Source organism: Mastigoproctus giganteus, chromosome 9 (genome assembly GCF_048544385.1).
Source record: "Mastigoproctus giganteus isolate SK-2022 chromosome 9, ASM4854438v1, whole genome shotgun sequence".
In the NCBI taxonomy this organism is placed as follows: Eukaryota; Metazoa; Arthropoda; class Arachnida; order Uropygi; family Thelyphonidae; genus Mastigoproctus; species Mastigoproctus giganteus.
Genome location: NC_143583.1, coordinates 145182818 through 145205022, shown reverse-complemented (window position 1 = coordinate 145205022; position 22205 = coordinate 145182818). Strand labels below are relative to the sequence as shown.

The following is a 22205-nucleotide window of genomic DNA, read 5'->3' as shown; positions in this document are numbered from 1 at the left end:
TCCATTTCTCTCCTCTAACTGGATAAAGGCGATGGTTTCTTTTAACTTGTAAATATGTTCGTCTTTATGGCCCTTTTTCTATTCTTTCATCCCTTTTATTCTATCCAGTAGCAAACAAAACATGCCACAGACTAAAGTTTTGAAAATTTTTATTTTTCATTGTAAAGACATTCAAAATTCTTTACAATGGAAATAATTTCCATTAATTATTACTGTTGAATTAATTAATTTGAATTAATTAACGTGGTGATCATTTGTTTCTACAGCAGCTAGAATTCACGCAAGTATGCTGGTATTGAACTTTTAATATACGGTATTAGAATACAATTCGTGGTGTAGGACGATGACGTCTCTAGTTGTTTCCTTTTCTATTCTGACATTTTTCTCTGCAACCGATTTCTCCATAAACGGCAACAATTTTAAATAGGGTTGAAATCGGATCTAGAACATATCACTGTATTATATGTCTATGTAAAAATAGAATTATCCACTTGATGGAAGTGATTCCCTTTATAGTAGAGTAACTGCAGCAACTGCACTACTCTCACTTAAAATTAGAATTACATTAGCCGGTATCCGGTCCCGAAATATAATATTACTAACTTGAGACATTTCCGCTAGGGTGATATACGCGTATTGTCATTTCCAGCTATTGTTTACAATTGCTTGCAGCTGTTGCTATTTCAGTCTCCTAAGTATCATTTTCATTTTCAATTAGCCTAACTTAAATAGGAGTGTTCAAAATATCCGAAAAGTTTCAAAATGCTGTAATTGGTTTCTTGTGCCTCTTTCAACTCTTTAATTACACGCTGTTCATAAACCACGTTGGGATTTGCAATTTCACTACTAAAGCAGACAAAAGAAAACAGCAAAGTTTGTTTGTTTGTTCAAACTGTTATAAATAATTTTTCCCTTCAATTTTGATACCGATAAATTTCAAAACTGATTTTTTTTTAAATATATAAAACTTAATAACGCTTATAACCTTGATAACCTTCTTTGTAGGGGAATAGAGGTGGTCAGGTGATCAGTTCCCCTTGCCTTTCCTTCCTTTGATTGCTTTAAGATTTTTATTTTATTTATTTTTTTTTAAATGTATGAATTGGCGAATGGAAAGGAATTTATAGTTTCGACTGCACAATTTCTAAGATTATCTAAGTATCTATGATACACAAAAATGCATACTTTTATTTTTACAAAACAAGACCAAAACCAAATAAACCAATAACAAACCCTCGTTCATACAGACCAATTGCCCTGCTGGCAAACCTGGGCAAGACCTTGGAAAGACTAATGGCCATCCGAATCACGAATCTCTTTCTCTCCAAAGGTATGATTTCACCAGCCCAATATGGATTCACCCAGGGCAGATCATGTGAAGATGCCCTCTCTGATTTGATCCTGCATCTGGAAACTTCGCAATCCAAATATGAACTCGCTCTGTTTATTGACTTCGAGGGGGCCTTCGATAATGTATGGTGGGAAAGTGCACTGGAACGTCTTCGCACAGCAGAATGTCCAAACAATCTTTACTGGCTGTTCAGAAGCTACTTCTCACAACGTACAATAGTAGTTAAGTCAAAATATCACCAAGTCCTTAAACCCATCCACCGTGGGTGTCCCCAGGGCTCTGTCCTGGGGCCCTTGGTGTGGAATATGGTGCTCCAGAGCTGGCTCAGTAATAGTTTTGAAAAAACGAAAATCATAGCGTTTGCCGACGACCTCACCATCGTGGTCGCTGGTCATTCCAGAGCAGCCCTCGAATCCACAGCACAGCGAGTACTCAACCATCTCTCTACCTGGACAACAATCAACAAATTGCAAATCAACCCTGCCAAAACTAAGATGATGGTGTTTAAAAACCGACTCGACTTACGAAGGCCTCCCCAGGTCAAAATCAACGGAACCCAGCTAACCTTCGTAGAACAGACAAAAGTCCTGGGAGTAGTAATAGACAACCGTCTGTCTTTCTTCCCCCATCTACAGCATCTGAGTTCCAAGACCAAAAAGTTCTCCGCCGCAATTATACGGATCTCAAGAAGTGAGTGGGGACTATCAAAACGAACCCTTCTTCTTTATTATAAAGCTGTCTTTCTCCCAATAGTAACCTATGCTGCCGGGGTCTGGTTTCACAGAGTTCCCATCATTAAGATGAAAGAAAAGCTAAACTCTATACAAAGAGCTATGTTACTGGCGACCCATCGAATCTGCCGTACAGTCTCTACAGCAGCTCTCCAAGTTATAGCAGGCACCCTCCCTCTCGACCTTTACACAATCTACAAGGGGCTCTGCTATCGAATTAAAAAAGGTATTCCGGCAACAATCCTGGATATAGAACTCTCACTAACTACAGATATAAAGCAGGAGAAATCTCGATGTCTCAATAAACTCTTCAATGTATGGCAGACCAGATGGGATTCTTCTACTGTAGGGGTTGTAACTCGCAGTTTTCTTCCGGAGGTAACCTTCGCAACCACTAAAAATAACGCCCGATGGTTCTCCCTCAGCCTCGAATCATCCTTTCTCATTACCGGACACGGTTCTCTAAATGAGAAACTGCATACACTGGGACTCATCGACACTCCCTACTGCTTTTGCGGACAAAGTGAAAGTTGGAAACACTTGCTTCTGGAGTGCGTACATTACAACGATATCAGAAACCGTCTCCAGAATAAGATCCAGGACTTCCCACCAGCAGATCTGCATCAACTGATATGTACCCAAAACAACCTCGAAGCCTTCCAGACCTTTGCAGCTGAGCTATTTGCCTGGAGGAGGACACTGATCGTCAATCACCGACGTGGAAATGCCGATCATTAACAATTTCACTGCCAACTGAAAGTCACCCCTTCTACTGACTATTTTTTTTTTTTTTTTTTTTTTTTCTAACCTCCGTTCTGCATTGTTTCCGGGTCCTGCCCTGGAACTAGGAGCAGCTTTGGCTCACCTTTTCTTCTTTCCCACTCTGTGCAGGATAGATAACCACTCTCCCATTTTTTTTTTTTTTTTTCATTTCATTCTCTCTCTGCTGGCACCCGATTTACATCTTTCTCTTCACTGTGGTGTGGGATTAAAATTATTTATTTATTCTTTAATTATTTTTATTTTTATTTATTTTTATTTTATTATTATTTTTATTTATTCTTTTTTATTTTTCCTCAAACCTGCATTCTGCACTGTTTCCGGGTCCTGCCCTGGAACTAGGAACAGCCTTGTCTCACCTTTTCTTCTTTCTCCCTCTGTGCAGGATAGATAACCACTCTCACATTTTTTTTTTTTCTCTTACTCTCTCTCTGCTGGCACCCCGACTTACATCTTCCTCTTCACTGTGGGATTAAAATTATTTAATTATTCTGTAATTATTATTATTATTAGTATTTTTTTTTTTTTTCATTTACTTAGCTTCATTTTTTTTTTTTTTTTTTTTTTTTTTACTCGTGCTCTGTTCTGACAACTGGGATGTGGACTATCATTGGTGCCAGACAGCTCTCCCTTTTTTTTTTTTTTTTTTTTTTCATCACAGGGAATTTATTTTATTTTTCTTATTTTATTTAATTATTTATTTTATTATTTTTTTTTTATTTATTTATTATTTTTTTTTTAAATTTATTTATTTATTTATTATTATTTTTTTTATTTTATTTATTTATTTTTTATTTTTTATTATTATTATTATTTATTTATTTTTTATTTTTTATTATTATTATTATTTATTTATTTTTATTTTTTTTTTTTTTTGCACCACGGGAAATACATTGTTTCTGTTTTTAGTTTAATTTTTATTTTATTTATTTATTTTTTTTATTTTTTTTTTTCCTCTCTGGAGTGGGCCCCCAGAGAAATCTGGCCCACCTTTTGGCAACATCAGGTGGTTCAGAGTCTCGTATCGAGACAGTACGTGCTCCATTGGGACTGGCCCACCTTCCCGTGGTGTGGACGAGTACCCAGAATCATCTGTCCAGGTGACTGATGCTTCTGGGTAGCCAAGCGGTCAGAACATAACAACAGAACACACACATAATACACACAAACCGACGTCACACACATCTGGCCCATTTGTAGTGATACTGTTCTTCACAGAGATACGAGGCGGAGTTGAACTCACGTTCTAGGAGCCGCCCTTTACAAAAACACATGTCCACATGTCCACATGTTTACAAAACAAGACCGGGCCTAATATTCCAAGGAGTGTTAGGGTTGCAAAGTTGTATGCACATTACGTACATACAACTAACATTTAAATAAGGTTTTGTTATTAAAAGAAAAAAAAAAGATTCATTTATGTAAAACAGATCTGGATGACTCAACATTTTGACTACCCCTGGGAATGCGACCCAAATAGCAGTATTCCACGAGTCTCCAAACAAGTCCCTGTTACAAGCTTCGTGGGTTGTTATAAGGTTTTAGAGGCATCAGCGTCTTAGGCCATATTGGGCAGTACATATTATGTCGGTGAACTGCTTGTGTTCTGTGGTCTACTTGCCTGTTTACTGGATGAAAAACCCGAGTTAAAAGCTTCAAGTGAACTAAAATTCAAATGAGAATCCCATGAGGAAAATCATAAAGATATTAGAAAGGAAATCCAATCGCCTTGTCTGAAACTGATCTTGGTGAACACGCAAAGTTCTGTAAATGGTTTATGTAATGAATATTCATAGTCCTGATTTCGCGATAACAGTGTTTAGAATGGTCAGGCAACAATTAAACTTAAGGAAACATTAGCTATATCTTGAAAGTTATAAAATAGTAGATTCAGCCATGGTCGCTCCTGGTTTTGAGCAGTAATAATCAGGACTAGGCCGGAGCTCAATTTTACCCATCAGTATGATAATTTTAGTTTATCAGTACTTATTTTGATATTTTTGTTATTTAAATCTTTAAGTAAACGTAATTGTGATTTAAACTGCAAAAGTTAAGCATAACAAGTCACAGTCTATCATGATTGACGGGGGAATTGTCGCTGACAATTCAATTGTGAGTTACAGCCTTCTTCTCTGCACTCAGCGTCAATGTAGGCGATTCTTTTCAGTGTGCCAGATATACTGCGACGACCTTAAATTAAAACTCTGCGTGTTATTGAGCGAGGTTCAGTTTCTGAGTATACGAGTTTACGCCCTAGAGAAAAATCAAACTGTGGGCTTCCAAGTCCGTCCCTAGAAGTAGGTCTTTCAGTGCAGAATGCTCTGGTTTCACAGCAGGTAACCTTACTGAAAGATTCAATTGTAAAGGAAACCGGAAATATATTCTGTAATAAAGACAGATGGGGCCGAACCAGAGTATGTGTGCTAAATGCGAAACCTGATGATGTAAATATCGGCTATCAGTTTTTAAGGGTAATAAAGGATGTACGGTATTCCACGAGAGTTTTTTGTTTGTTGGTTGTTGTTGTTGGGTTTTAGGTGAATCAGAAATTTAGGGCATATGTTGCCATATACAATATGTTTGTAAATTGTGTGTGTTCTGTGGCCAATTTTGTTTGTTTCCTGGACGAAAAACAAGAGTTTCCGGGATAAAAAGAGACCATGCTGCCCTAGTCTAAGACCGATTAACTGAGCCACATTGTGAAAAGGGCCCATAAAAATTATTTTCGTCATTGATCACGCGAGTGCTAATGCCTAAAACCATAAACGAACTGGCAATACGCTAGTCTATGGGAAGAACATGATTTTGGAACCTTCCCAAGAAGGAAAAAGGAAGTCTCTTTTTATAAGATGATGGTGAGACCGCATTTAGAATATTGTGTTCAGATCTGCAGGATACACTTGAAGAAAGAAATAGAGTTTCTAGGAAGGGTTTGAAGAAGGGAAATCGGATTGGTGAGGAATGCTAATCGATGTCCATATGAAGAAAGACTTAGAAGGCGAGGACCGTCAAAGCTTAGCAACTAGACATAAGACGAACCTGATTGAGGTACACAAGGCCCTGAAGTGGATCATTTTTACTTGTGGGAGAATCAAGAAAGAGAGGGAAAAAATATAAAATTTTAGGGAGTAAAGAAGACTGAATCTCATGCTGCTTACTTTCGGATAGCATGTTATAGATCATTGAAAAAAAAATTATCTGCCGCGGTGGTTAAAGTGAAGGGTTTAATAAAGCTCATAGCGGAAGTCGGTTGCAACTTTTTGGCATGGAAACGTTATGAGTGATTGATTTTTTTTTCTTCATTTATTATTATTATTTTTTTTTCAGATGCAGAAAAAGTGTGCTTCCTTGTATCATTTAGCCATTATAACAATAATACAAAAAGTTTACGAGATCGATTATAATTCTCTATTGAATTTATTTTGTCTTGATGTCGGATTGTCAAAAACGCCTCACGAGGCGGGTTAATAGGCCAGTCCTTGTTTCATCTCTATAGTCAGAAGGAAATAATTCAGGCAAAAACTCTTTGGGCTACTGTTTTTGGAAAATAGCAGAGGCGACCACAAAGTTTTTCGATTGGCTATTCTGAGTTTCAGCTACTTGTATGTCAGCTCGATAGAACGTTTTCACACGTCCCCACCCTTCTGTCATTCCTGGAATTTTCCCAAGAGCAAAACGTGGTGGTTTGGCAGACAGTGGCTCACAGACGATGGTCTTTATCAGCCAAGAAGAAGAACGATTGCAATATCCGCAGTTTCTTAATAATACTACTGGCATTTCGAATACGCCTTATAAATAATATAATGTTATTTTCATCTATAAATAATAAAAATAAAATATTTTAAGAATAGACTAATTAAAAGAATATTTTGAAGTCATTTGTACGTAAAATTTTGTTAATTAAAAAAGCAGCATATATGAGCATAAACAGCCTTCAAAAGATCTCCAAAATCAATTATTTGAATTAGAGAGAGAGCAAAATACGATATCACACTAAAGCATATACAGTACTACACTCAAGGTACTGCTTAATAATACCATACCAAAGATACTGTACATAAGCTTATACCGAAAAATGAAATCACCAGTGAGATATAATTTACAGGTCCTACTAAGTATAACAGTCTGAATAACTGGCACGAAAATCTTCAGCAACTTAAAATTCAACTTATTATCAAAATAACTACGGAGGAAAAAAGTCCAGCAACGTTTGCAAGCGCAAATGCATTATTCAGCCCACTGGACCAGAACATGACATCCTCCTTAAGAAAACAGACGAATGGACACACGAGATCTCCAACAACTTTCAGGTAGCTTGCCATCATAAGAGACATAAAACAAACTCAGTGGATCAGATCGCACTTTTAATATAAATGCAGAATTCTTGGATCTTTTGATAAACTTCGAAATTATAAGGATTTCCTATGTCAAGATCAGAAAGAATTAACGAGACAAATCATGCATCGAGAACATCCGCTTCAAGAATTTCAAGTGCACCTGAGTAACACTTGAGTACCCTCTCAAGAGTGTTACATCCATTCTGAAAGATCATTATTTTGTGACGGTAATATACCAAGAAAATGAATTAGGAAATGTTTGTCTTCAGTCGCCGAAGACAAAAGTCATAAACTTCACCGAAAAACAACTGATCACTGAATACAAAACTTAAATTACCAGCATTGCCAAGAACATTAAAAGAGACAAGCGAGGGGATCAATCAACAAACATTAATCAAAAAAAAACAAGAAATATGATAAAACTTCATAATACTGGAACACTCTTTTTTGAGTCTGCAGTACTAGTAAACGAAAAAATAATTCAAATTAATCCAAAGTTGGATTCACACATTTCATTTAGAGTATGACATCATGGGATCCAAGTAATTCCGGGGCACTAGCGCCCACGACAAAAACTACTTAAAAATCAATGTAGTCCAATTCTTAACTGCACCAATTTAACACTGCACACAATATGACACGCTTTTTTTTTATCAAAACAGCATGGTTAAATATTTTGACACGATCTTACAAAGGACAAATCAGGAAAAATCTAAATTACTCCCTCTTATCTCAATATACAAACTTGTTAACAGATGATTAACAATAAAGCTTGTTATTATAGTAGCTGACAAGCTAGCGAAAATAACGTGTGACAGTAATTAATTTAACTGCAAATGTCCTTAACAAAAATCAGATAACGTCACACAAACAAATGATGTTATTTGAGAGACTTTTTGGAAGTAAATAATACATAAAATCGAAGTCTATTAGCCTTTTCCACAATACTGTTCCCTTCCAATGTATACGGCTTCTGTTTTCACTTCTGTTCTCACGAAAGACTGTTGACATTTTGACAGCTCTAAAAGAATTCGCCAATGAGCCTCCAAGCAATGGTGATTACTGCACGCATATCTACATATTTCTTTATTTTATAATTTCCTATTTTCATAAATATCCATTAGTATTTTGGTGAATATCTTTTCATCGATAAAAGTTAAAGATATTTTTGCGAAAGTTGAATAAATCGTACCACTCTTGTAATTAACAGTCCACCAAGAAGATCACCAAGTTAGATCGCGAAATATGGGTTATCGAGTGCTACTGCAAAGATACCGCATTGCAAAAATAAAAAAAAAAAGGAAAGAAAAAGAATTGAAATAATATGCTTGCCTTCAGCTATATTTAATTCAATCTAATTATACTGCAATATATTAAGCTATATTAATTGCTGAAAGATAGTACTTATGTTACCCATTTATGGACTAATTCAATGGAAAGGTTCGGGGAAACACAAGTAGTTGCTCTTGACATCTCAAAGGCTTTCGATCGTGTTTGGCATAAAGGTCTTCTAAACAAGCTTCCATCTTATGGTTTGCCAACTGTTTTTAGTAATTGGTTATCCAGTTTTCTCTCTGATCGCTCACTGAGGGTGATGGTAGATGGCTCTTTGTCTTCTAACTTCTCCACTAATGCCGGTGTCCCCCACTCTTTTCCTGTTGTATATTAATGACCTTTTTCCATTGACTGGAAATCCTATCCATAGTTTTGCCGATGATAGCACATTGCATTCCATTTTGAGAAACCTTGTCCTGCTCAATCAGCTTCAACTTCTCGAAAATCTGCTGCCAATTGCTTAAATGCCGATCTTCAGGTAATTCTCCAGTGGGGCAAAGACAACTTAGTTGATTTCAGCCCTTCTAAAACTCAGTCTTGTCTTATATCTCGCAAAAAGGATTCTTCTGCTCCTATGCTTATCTTTAGTGACACTCCGATTTCTAGGCAAAATGATATATCTTTTTTGGGGATTACCCTGACTTCTAATCTCTCTTGGCACAAGCATATTACAAATATTGCTTCCTCCGCATCTAAAAAACTTGGTTTTCTCTTTCGTTCCCGGCGTTACTTTTCTTTTAAACAGCTGTTCACTCTGTATAAATCGCCAATCCGCCCTGCCATGGAATATTGTTCCCACATCTGGGGTGGTGCCCCCAAAACCTCTCTCAGGCTTCTTGATTCCATTCAGAAGAGGGCAGTTAGGTTAATTAATGATTCATCTCTAACAGAGTCTCTTCACTCGCTGTCCCATAGACGTACTGTTTCTGCTGCATGCCTCTTCTACAGATACTTTCATGGGCACTGTTCTTCTGAATTGGCTTTTATAATTCCCGCTCTCTCTTTCAAAACAGTCCGAACACGTGCTGCCAACATCCATTTACTGTCCAACTTCAAACCCACAGAACCAACTTTTCGTCTTCCTCATTTATTCATTCAACTGCCGTTTTCTGGAACAACTTTCCTTCATACGTATTTCCTGAAAATTATAGTCTACAGAAGTTCAAGTCCAATGTCAACAAATATCTTCTTTTGTCTTCTCAACCTCCAACCCAAGCACGGTACTAAGTACTATAGGTTCTAATACCTCTCGTGTTTGAGGTTTACATAAAAAAAAAAAAAAAAAAAAACTTCAACGTTAGAAGATTCCTGCAATAACTTTCCATTGTTTTCTAATTAGATTACTTGCTTGTTTTTGTCTGAATGGTTTGTTGGGCTCATAGTAAATGGCCAGGCCACAATCCCGGAAGGTTTTAATCCAGCAGTTCATAATTTTTGACCATTGGCTAGAAGAAACTCCCTCCCATCAAGCGATGGAGTACTCTTTGGTGTAGAGACGAATTGTCCATCCCACCACATTCTGCTGAAATCGTCTATTTGACTCAAGTTTTGGTGTCAACGGACTGTTTCAATGATTAACAAAGATTGGACCACAAAAGTTATAATTAATTAATCCCAATTAATAAAAAATGCACGCATTAATTTTCTACTAACCTGTCTCTACTAACCTGTTTCGTCTTACCTGTCTCAGTCTGTCCAGGAGACTCTCTACACTGTGAGCGCTGCGAGGAATTTGTGCTGGCACGCCTTGACCACGTCGTACCCTATCGTATATCGCTGAAGTAGAGGGCGCTCGAGTCAACCATTGACTGTATTCTGCAGATGTAAAGATAGGCGAAGTCAAACGACGAGCTGAAAAAAAAGAGAGAATTCAGTAAACAACACGAATAATCTTGATTATACGTGTATTAAAGACAAATTATTAGGAAAAATATGAATGAGAAGGAAGGGGACAAGAACAAAATGGGTAAATAAAACGACACAATAAAAATTGTACCGTTGTACCTTGTACCATTGAACTTGAGTACCAAGTTTAAATTCTCGATTGGATTGATTTCGAGATATCGGGAGAGCCACTGCAAGTTCGGTCGTTCTAGTCTAGAACTAACTTCCAGTAACTTTCCCTCATATTCTGCAACCATTCTGAAAAACGCAAATGAAATTGAGGCATTTCCATCCGCATAGAGACCTTCTACTCGTAAGTCTGCAAAGTAATGAGTATTATATAATAGACCTGGTTGGTCACGTCTCTGCTTTATCATTCTCTTAATGGAATCCATAACTGAAGCTGCCTCGCGGATAGCAGTTTAGATATGTATAGGCATGTCTAGTTTCTCATGTAGGACGGCTCCAGAACTTGAGTTCAATTCCGCCATGGTACTCTGTGATGATACAGAACTCTTCAAAAGGCCAGAAAGGTGTTGTGTAATGTTGTGTTTGTGCAGTGAAAGTGTTGTTGTTGTTTCTGGCCACTTTGTCCTGAAAAGCCTACCCAGTGTCCGTCCACACCGTGGGGAGGTGGGCCACAACTATGTAGCGCAGCCCATCTTAATAATCTAGAATGCCGATCCTGAAATGGACAATATCCTGCACCCACTGGAGTTAGCACAATACCAGTGGGTACCAGTGATTCCGCAGTTAAGACAGCCTATGTGTCAACTACCGGCAAAAAAAAATTTAAATAAAATAAAATAAATAAAAAAAAAAGATAAATACAAAAAGAAGAAAGAAAGAAGAGAGAAAGGGGAGGAAAGAAAAGAAAGAATAGAGAAATTAGACAATATTACGAGTATAAAATAGAAAAGCCATGCGACTCGCAGTTGCAATATTAACTGAACCAATACAGTACAATAAACAAAAATAAAGATCCCTCAAGTGGGAATTACAATCATCAGGTTTACACAAATTGTATACACAGAGAATTGAGATATAAGGTCTGTGTCAGAGCATTTGTCATGTTATTAGAAAGTATCAAATCAATTGTAAGCTATAATAATAGAATTAACAGAAAATCTCAAAAGTTTAGCTGACATTAGTTTATAAGCGTGTTTTACAAGTCACAAAAATCGTCCAAAACATTGCAGAAGTACTTTCAGTCAAAGCGAAACTTGTAGTTTATGAAGATTGTAGGTTATTGGTCCATAGAAGTAGTGTCTTCCACAATAACAAGACCAGTCTTTCAGTGCTTGAGAGTTATTTTTAGCAGGCACAAATATGTTTTTTGACCAGGTAAGACAGGATCAGTGCTTGTTAATAACCTTTGCTTGGAGGATTAAGTAAGCTGGACAGTACAATAAATGAGGAACATCCTCAAGAGCGCCACAAAAACAAAACTGTTGTGAAAAGGTTGAAGTAAAATAGCTTGGTATTAATGAGTCCGTGGCCGAAAAGGATATAACAAGCGAGTGAGCTCGGAGTGAACCACTGCAAAGTAGCCTTTCTAAAAACGGAAACAGGTGGAAAAAACTTAAGTAGTTCTACCTTTGGATGAGGAAACGAACATTTTTGCCAACGAGAAACGAAATCGGAAACATCGAGATTTTTCTGCTTTAGGAGATGCTTCGGGTAAATTAAAGTGCCATCAGATTCATAAGAACGCCTTTGTCAAATATAATAAGAAATCACTCGGTATACTAAGACAAGATCAAGGAGAAGGATACCAGCAAGAATTTGGAGTGCGGGAGTGGAGACTGTGCGACAAACACAAACAAGGACAAAGTACGCTGAATAATAATTAAGCTTTGACTGAATAGTAAGGAGCCTGGCACGATGAAACCAGGCTCCAGCCCCATAAGTAACAATTGGAAGAACAAAGCTTTGTGCATAAGACCCACTCCTCCTAGGAGTGGGTCTTATGCACAAAGATAGCCTTTCTTCCCACAGCATGGAAAAGGGCTATGTTCGAATTCTGTCAAAATTGGAAGAATTTTATGAGCTTTTTCGCACCGTAGCCAAGTTAGTTGATCTAATTTTTATCTCCGAGAAACTCGGAGATAAAGCTCTATCGCAAAACTCGGATTTTTCGTTCAGCAACAGGCAAATCGACCAAACAATAGACGCAGGTTTACAACCACTAAACAATACACCGACACGTCATGGCCTTAGCTGCCTTCGGACATCATACACACGGAAGAAAAACGAACAAAACAAGCAAAAGAACACAATAGAAAGTCCAGCGTGGTACGATGGTTAACATTACTGCTCTTCTTCTTCTGTGTAAAGACGGCCAAATTCTAATTCCGTTAGGATTTTATGCTTCTTTTTTTTCCACACGGTGGCCAAATTATTTTCTGAAGATTTTTTTAAAAATTTGTTTCTGGGTCTCGGGTTATCATCCCGAAAATAAGGCAAACTGATCATAGAATACACTCAATTGTCAAACGCAATTATACCGACGCCTGATGGCCTTCCTGGGCACTAATTCCAAAGCACATCCAAAACACCAGCGATTTCCAGTTCACCAGATACAAAGTAAACGTAACACCCACATTTCAAATAGGAATGTGGATGTTGTACTGTGAGTGCTGAATTCCGTTTCTAACAGAATTCAGTACTCAGGTTTCAGTTGCGTAGTGGAAGCTTGTTACCTTTCCTGAAGACCAGTTTTCTATTCCTATTGCTTCTGTTATTTTTTTTAAGAACCAGCAACTGCAACTTCACGGTAATCTGCAGGCAGAGGATCTAATGCGGAGATGCAGGGGCTTACTCCTAGATTTATTCTTCCAGATTTTCTTCCAACAAATGAAAACAAGCTAGTAAACACAAACAATTTAAGTGCCACCTACATATGTGGGGTTAATCTACGGCGGCATAGGGCTAAAAAGTGAAGGAAGAAGAGCAGACTTAGATAGTGTTTCCTATTCGTGGCCAGAAAGTATAAAATGCATATTCGTAGGAGATAATGTGTGAAAAAAGAACACCATCTGCTCTTTTTATGTTCCCCTCTTATCATGACAGAAGTCGTACTGGGAATTTCGCTTTTCTGTTGTTTCTTGTATTGCAGAAGATAGGTTTCTTGTCTCGCTTTTTTTTATTGGCGTGGTAATTGTACCTACACGTACCTCTAGGCATATGCACGCACTTCCTATCCTGAGCCACGTGCACCATCGAAATAGTGAAAAAATCGAGGCAAGATAAGATCTTTAATTTCCACTAATCACAAACAGAAAAGACAATGATATGAGTCCTGACCCGACGGTGGGCAGTGGGAATTAAAATGTCAAAGGCAGCTGAAATACGAGAAAGAATGATCGTTCCTCCAAAATATATTCCAGGGCTCGAGGAACGAAGCTTTTTTTTCATCTTTAATATTGTTGATTTAGGAGTGCTTTAGCATAGTAAATGTAAGGAAAATTGTACACATCTCAGAAATGAAGTAGCTTCTTTCTCACAATCTATAAGATTACAGAGATATGAATAAAAATTAAATTTATATGAGCAAAATCCATAGTTACTAGATAATAACAAGTGACAACTTTATTTTCACTTTGGTAAATTTATATAGCATTAGCATTAGTAGAGGCACGTGATGCAAGAAAGCAAACTTATACAACATCAACTCTTCCCATTATATAATACCTATAAAATATTCACTTTGTCTGAGAAAGAACTCTTCACCATTTATAAAAGCTCATAAAAAATTCTTCTCGTTAGCGAGTGGAATCGAATCTAGACCTTTATCTGTTCACAAGGAGCGAGGGAGGTCAGCTGTCGTGGTCCCCGCTTGAATCCAGAAGGTGGACTGTACGTTACGAGTGTCCAGGCTGGTAGAACACTTATTATTATCAGCGTCCTCTTCGCACCCGGTGGAAAAGACCAGGGCTCGAATCCTGTCCATGACGCACGGAAGAACTTTTATGGACTTTTTCACTCCGTGGCTGAGTTAGTCGATCTCAACCGTGGATAATGTTTTCCGCCCACCCCCTGGAAAAACTCGAGTGTTTCGTCCAGTTTTCGGGTAGTCCTAATATGACACTTTATATTCCTAAATGTTATGAGTAAATTTAATATTAAATAAATGTTTACACGTATAATGGATAATTTAATTAAGCATAAATATTAAACTGTATAGTTATGTACTGGTATGGTTTAACTATATTAAGTTAGTGTTGTTCCCCCTTATTTGGCGAACTATGATCTCCGTTATCAATGCGCCAATAAACAACAAAACAACCAACCAATCCCCCTTATTTTGAGAAATTCTCAATATGGTATTCCATCGTCTTGGTCCTTTGAAATGAAAAAAGTCAAAAGTAGTGGTATGATAATGCAAGGATGCAAAGTTGTAAAAATGCTCTTCGTTTTCAATCAATACAGAACGATCAACATTAGAAAGATAAGGTTGAAACAATGAATTTAATGCCGCTGATTAACCTGAATGGAAAGTCTGAGGTGAAAATTTACTCGTTTCAATGGGTAAAGGAGAGAAGCTCTCAGGAGGGAGCATTCGTAATTGGAATTGAAGAGATCGTGGGTCGATCAGGTAGAACGATGACCAATTTGGTACGTCATACTGGTGACGGTTCCTTTTTTTTGTACTGCTAATTTTATTAATTAACTACAAATGTTTTTATATCAGTTATTTATTTAATTTTATTGTTGTTCACTAAGCTATTCGAAAGTATTGCACTGCCAGTTTTGCTGACTCTGAGGATATGATCATAGTGTTAGGCAAGTGCACAAATATAGAATCTCACTAGAAACAACGCCAACTGGAAAGGACTTTTTACCCATTTAGGGGATCGTCATCCACATACTTATAGTTTGCAACCAAACGAAAGAATCACACAAGATCCAGCAGAAGATTAAGTAACTGTTGGTGGGTTGGTGTTTTGGACTCGACAGCACTGTATCCACAGTACACTGTCGACTAGCATGGTAGATGTCATGCTAGTCGACAATTAGCCGGAGATAGCAGGATTAGGAAGTCATCTTTAATGAAAACCTTGCGTATTGTGAAATCATACTGAGGTGCTTGGAAAACTATAACTCGACAGCAACGAGAAATAAGAAAAATCTTGTTGGCTCAAAAATTATTGAGTTCGAGGAGATCTTTACAGCCTTTTTTGTTTTTTGAATAACACCTTATACTTCGTTATCCAGAACAGCCTGTAGTCCCTACTGGTATGAGACTAACGTTTAGTTTATGCCTAAAACCCCCTAAAAAAGGAACAAGCCCAGTGCCATCAAAACTCCCGCTTCCCTTGCTCATCCCGAAAGTGAGGGTAGTATTCTCTTTCACTTGTAAAAAACGTTTTATCTCCGAATGTTTTTATCAATACCTATGATGTGATAAAAAAAAATGAAACACTTTATCAAGTTATTTCTGGAAGTCGAGATATAAATATAGTCCGAAGTTTTAAGCTTGTTCTGTAGGTGCGTGCTCCATCATTCTTTTTAAAAGGACTCCATTTCCAAGTATAGAAACAGTTTAGAATTTAGAGTATCACTGTAATGTATAGAAGTGAAATCTCTTCGTTATTTTAATTCAATAAACAGTTCTTTCCATATTGAGGTCACACCACGAAGGAAGAGAGAAATACCGAGCAATATTTTTACTACCGTTCGCCTTTTCCAAATACTACACTTTTAAAACCTTCAAGTTCGTGCACAGAGCGCTTGGAACGCGAATAATGTGGCTACGAAGCGTTAGGAGAGGGCAATTCCATCGAAACAAGGGTCTGTGGCAAAAATTCGAAATGCCGCGGTTGCAGGTGCTTTCAAATTAACTACCATACACGCCTACATTCCAGACATTCGTCGCTTTTGAAGAACTGAAGCTACTTTCCGGGATTTTGATTTTTGTTAAGATGGTGACATTACGCATCAAATGGTCTAAACGTTGCAATTAAAGAAGTTTCGAATAATTCAAATTTCTGGAATTCGCTTGAACTTCGTCTTCTTTGACTTCCTTGTATGTGAAGGTATCTACAGAGAAGATTCTGCTTTCTTTCGCTTATGATTTATTCGGCAGTGATTAGTTTAATTGCAAATTAAATAACGTGGGATATAAGCTGAGTAAGCCCGACATGCCGCCGGATAAGATCTCAAGTACTGCTTTGTAATGATTAATTTGGTGATAAACGCTTTTCAAAGTTCTTTGAGAATGCGTGTTATAAATTAAGATTTAACAGTTGTAGAAGTATTATAAGCGTTAATAATTATACAAGTACATGTACTCTAAAGATTACATCTTTAGAATACTTGTACAACACATGAAAAGTAGTCGTTTTACTTTATCTGGACGTATGTCGAGTGAGGTACAATGACTACTTTGCACATGTTGCTGACGTATATATGATAGACTCATCTGCTATTTTTTAACCAGCTGGATCGTCCTCCTCTCTGGTAGCATAGTTGTTAAAATCGCCGTCCTCCCCCACACTGGGGGAGGGAGGGAGGGAGGGAGACCTGAGTTCGAAACCCGATGACACGAGGTATTTTTATCGGCCGTTTTCATAATGTGGCTGAGTTAGTTGGTCTCAGGCGAGGGTAGCCTCCCGCCAGCCAGCGGTTTTAGAAGTTAGCTTAAACGTTTTCATTTATATTTTAAATTACCAATCCTGTCCAGTACATTATTCATTCATATCCTATTCGTTGATCCCTATCTGAAACTACAGGGTAGTTATTAAAATTCTTTCCCACTTTAATTAATAACTCGAAATCTATAGGTCTTATCAAAAAATTCTGAAGGACACAAACCATGTTGTTTTATTAAGGGAAAATCATTTTTAACTTAGTAGTCTATTTTGACACAGTTACTCACGAAGTGTAGCTATTTTAAAATATAGCTGCACTTCTGGTCTAAGAACTGCAGCTATATTTTAATGCAGCAAAATGCAAGGTTTCACACTTGGGGAATAGCAACCCCAAAATAAATTAATTATACACTTGGTGGGGTTGAATTAAAAACAGTAGAAGAAGAAAGGGATATGGGAGTTATAATATTGGCAGATATGAAATTTTCTGAGCATTGTAATCAGGCAGCCAAGAAAGTCCATGGTGTCCTATCGATGATTTATCGAGCAATTGTAAGATCACATCTAGAATACTGCGTTCACGTATGGAGACTTCATCTGAAAAAAATACATTGAGGTTCTTGAAAGGGTCCAAAGACGGGCTGTTTCAAGAGGTGAGATTGGCAGGCAGAATGACGGCCGTATGAGGAAAGACTCCGATTATGTGGGCTACAGAGCTTGGTAACTTGATTGAGGTTTATAAGGCAGTGAGAGGGATTAGTAAAATGAATGAAGGTGGAATTTTCACTGTTGAAAAGAATTCCAGAAGTAGGGGGCATAAATTAAAATTACAGTGGTTGAGGTTTAGATTAGATTGTAGGAAGTTTTCTTTTAGCCAGTGAGTTACTGATTTCTGGAACAGGTTGCCTTTGCAGGTAGTTGAGGCTGATAGTTGTAATAAATTCATAGGTCGTTTTTTTTTTTTTTTTTGCCAGTTGCCATATAGTGCAATATAGTGCATATGGCAAGGAAGCCACATGCTTCTTTGCACTATATGACGAATACTATATTAAAACATTTTTCTTCGCATCTCAAAAGCTTTTCTACCTATTGCTATTCTTATTTCTCTGCTGCTCTTTGCTTCTTCCACGATTAGCCTTCCCAAATACCAATACTCGCTTTCTTGTTCTGTTCCCTCGTTCAGTTTCAGTGTTTAACTTACACCTTTCTCTTCCACTCTCATAACCTTTTTTTTTCATATTATTCTCACTGTAAACTTCCCTTTAGCCTATTAACTTCCTATCAACTTCCTTCATAACTTCCTATCAACTTCCCTTTAGCCTATTAAACAATTTCTGCAATCCGTCCTCAGAATGTGACACCATCCAATTGTTTGCAAATATAATACTTACAATAACGTCTCTCCGATCTTCTCCCCATGCAGTTCTCTTCACCCATAAAAACAATTTTACTGAAACTGTATTACAAGAATGGCGATAGTGCTATTGCTGCCCTTGGAGTTTCAAAGACAGAAAAAATGTCTCAGTACCTCTTTGTTTGAGTAGAACCGTGTTAAATATTGTAAGGAGTTTCGAAGAAGGCTACCTAACTCTTATTCTCATAAACGTGCTAATCAATACCTGCCAAAAACGACTTGCAAAAAACAAGAAGAACAGGGCATGGAATTTGTTCCGTAAGCACCTAATAACTGAAAACTGATACATTAAAAACAAACTTAAACCTAAGACACGACTTGTCAGCAAAAAGGTTAAAAAAAAATATTCGAGGATTTCAGTACTAGAGCACCCCTTTCATATAATCAATCTTTCACAATACTGGAACTAAGTTTAGGAAACCCTAAACTAAGTTTAGTTTAGGAAACCCTAAACTAATCAACAAATGACGCACCAGGGTCCTCATGGGATTTACTATCTCAAGTTGCACCTTGATAACAAAGCCTAAACTCTTTATTGCAGTTGATGAATAGAGTCTTCTCCGAAAGCTACAATCGTAACCCTTCATTCAATAGTTTTCCCTACGCCTGAAAAAGGTTAGAAAGATTTGCACAACTATAGACCGATATCTCTTTCCAGCTGCTTAGGCAAGACATTAAAAAAGATGATCCACAACAGACTATATGGTATCTGGAATACCAAGCAACAATCATCCATGAAAATCAATATGGCTTCTGAAAAAATCGATCCAAGTTAGACCTCACAGTTATAATTAAAGCTGAGTCCAACATACGAAATGCTTTCATTCGGAAAGAACATCTTGTTTCGGTATGCCTAGATATTGAAAAAGCCTTTGACACAAACTAACGCTACGGTATCCTCCGAGACTTATATTCGATACGCTTTCGAGGTCCTGCCGATGATCATACAAAACTTTCTTAAAAACTGAGCCTGCCAAGTGCGCTATCGTATGAAGTTTCAGAAACTTATGTCCGGAAAGAAGGTGATACGCTCTTTGCGCTCAGAATAAATAACAAGGTACAGAAATTTACGGCTAATGTTGATATCTATCTCTTCCCAGACGACCTTGCAACATCTTGCCATTCAAAGAACAACTGAAAACTGATATGGGTTCTGTTGAGGGACAGTTACAACTTGCAATAAACAAAATGGTGTCGTGGAATTCACATAATGGTTACCGTCTATCCGCTTAAAAAACCAAAGCTATTCATTTCTGCAAAAAGCGTCAGCTACATCCAGAACCTGAATTATTGCTGGGAAATCAATCAATACCACTTACCTGTAGTCCATCTTTGGCAGTCTAGTATACGCAGGGATCGTAGAGAGGAAGTTGTTCTTGCTCGGCTTTGCATAGCACACAGTCATATGCAAAGCCGAGCAAGAACAACTTTGAACAGGACACAGTCATCTAAGACAATCCTTTCTGCTGCAGGTTGATGACCCCCTACGTGCGAGCAACGCGACACCGTTTTAACTGTTAAACACATTTTATCCGACTGTACCAGTTTTAGAAATGCTCATTTTACGGATTTTAACCATCTGACTGAGCCATATACACTCAGTCAGATTTTAACGGACAATGACAATGCGTCAGCAGTTTTTAAATTTTTAAAATAGATTAATATACAGTATATACATTCTTATCAAATATCCAATTTATTTTTACTCTTATACTGATTTTTATTTACTGATATGTATATATATGAACTTTTGACGAGTTATCCTTCTTAAAGGTTACCAAACTACTCTTTTTTTAAATTATTTTAACTCTATTTTTTTTAAACTTTTAACCGTAAAAAATCAAAATCAGATCAAAACCTTAGGAGAATGATGTTACTTCTTAATTATGCAATCAAAATCCGTAGTCACCCTTCCCATCCAATCCGGAGACACCAGATTTAATCAAAGAAGCTACAAGGCTTTTCATACCAAGAAGAAATACTGTTCGAGACAGACCTAAATGGATGTCAGATGAACTATTGAGACAAATGGCAGAGAAGAAAAATGCATGGGACGCATGTAAATAAATTATCATGTGATAATTTATTTATAGGCAGATTATGAGAAGACTCCCGCAAAGAATGCTAAGAAAAAAGAGCAAAGACTTCTATACTTATATTACGAAGGAAGGTGAGGATTCACATTAGGCCACTTGATCTGTATGGGTTAACTGTCGATGACACTGCTCAGGCTGAGGACAAATCGAATAGGTATTTTGCATCTGCATTCACTCATGAGGAATTCTGGAATGCCAGAAGTTTATTAAACTCTAACGAGAATCTAAATGACTTTGATATAAATGAAAGTTACTGCAATAACAGCATGAATTTGTTAAGGGGCAGTTTTCTCTAACCAATCTGATAATTTACTATTGATGCAATGACCAAGGAACTGAATGCAAAAAATAATTTTGACATCATATTTCAGGAAGGCTTTTGATACAGTTGCACATAAAAGACTGTACAAAAGGCAGCACTGTAGAATTAAGGGCAAGCTACTGCTGTGGATGAAATGTTGGTTAAATTAAATTTTCTGTTTATACTCCGGCACGACAACCAAGTCAGTAGATTTGTATTGACAATAAATCGTCAATACAAATATTTAGTAGTCACGGGCTTGAACCCCGTGTCTACTCAAGGAATGCGTGCTATGCACTCTCGCTCCTGACCACTGGGCTACGTCAGGCCTTAAGTGGAAGAAGACAGAGAGTGGTAATCAATGGATACTGCTCTTCGTGGATTATGTTACTAGTGGAGTCCCCAGGGTTCGCTGTTAGACCCATTGTTGCTTTCAATATTTATTAATGATACTGATGAAGGTATATTAAGCTTAATTTTTCAGATTATTCAAAGGTTGGGAGGGTGGTTAACGACAGTCATCAGAGTTAGCTACTACAATAAGCTCTAGGAAAATTTGATTGATGGGCTAAGAAATGGCAGTTGAAGAGTAACATTTTCAAATGCAAAGTACTGCAAATGGGTAGCAGTAACCCCAGAGTAACTTATCAACTGTGTGGTATTACACTCAGGGTAGTGGAGAATGAAAAATACCTGGAGGTAATAGTGCAGTCAGGCATGAAATTCTCTGAGCAGTGCAAACATGCGGACAGGACAGCTCGTGGGGTTTTGTCAATGATATATAGAAACTTTGATAGCAGGAATAAGGAAGTGACTATACCTTTGTATACGGCCATGGTTATGCTGCATCATGGAAAATAAAACTACCAGGAGAGACTGCTTCTACAGGAATGGGATACACTTAAATATGGGATAGGATGGGATGGGATACACTGCTGTTAACAGGAGAGACTGCTTCTGAGTATGCATCAATGCACAGCCCATGCTTATTCAAAGTATACAGGTCTGGAGGCCTCGTGTTAAGAAGGGTGTAGATCTGCTCTAATGGGTGCAGAGAGGGAAAGCCAGACTGGTGAAGGGAACAAAAGTATGCTCTTACTTAGAAAGGCTTCAGTTCTGCAAATTGCAGGGTCTCGAGACTAGGCACTGCGGGGAGATCTTTGGGAGATTGAGGAGTTTAAATGCTTGACTGGATTGAGTAAACTAAATGTTAATGGCATTATTCCACTTGCTGAGACTACACGCATAACGAAGCATAAATTCAAGTTGAGGAAGGACGGTTGCACGATAGATATGTGGAAGTTTGCCTTCAGCCAGTTGGGTGGTTGATCGTTGGATCAGGCTTCCATTTGTTGTGGAAGTGGATGGGTTGAATAACTCCAA

At 37.6% G+C, this 22205-nt stretch overlaps 1 protein-coding gene across 1 annotated transcript in view; it reads right to left on the bottom strand.

Annotated features, from left to right (window-relative positions):
• Positions 1-22205, bottom strand: part of LOC150080794 (rho GTPase-activating protein 100F-like) — a 172117-nt gene that overhangs the window by 58504 nt on the left and 91408 nt on the right. Inside the window, exon 4 of the mRNA XM_090382139.1 lies at positions 10216-10385. Coding sequence (XP_090238265.1) covers positions 10216-10385 — 170 coding nt within the window. The remainder of the gene's footprint in view (positions 1-10215; positions 10386-22205) is intronic.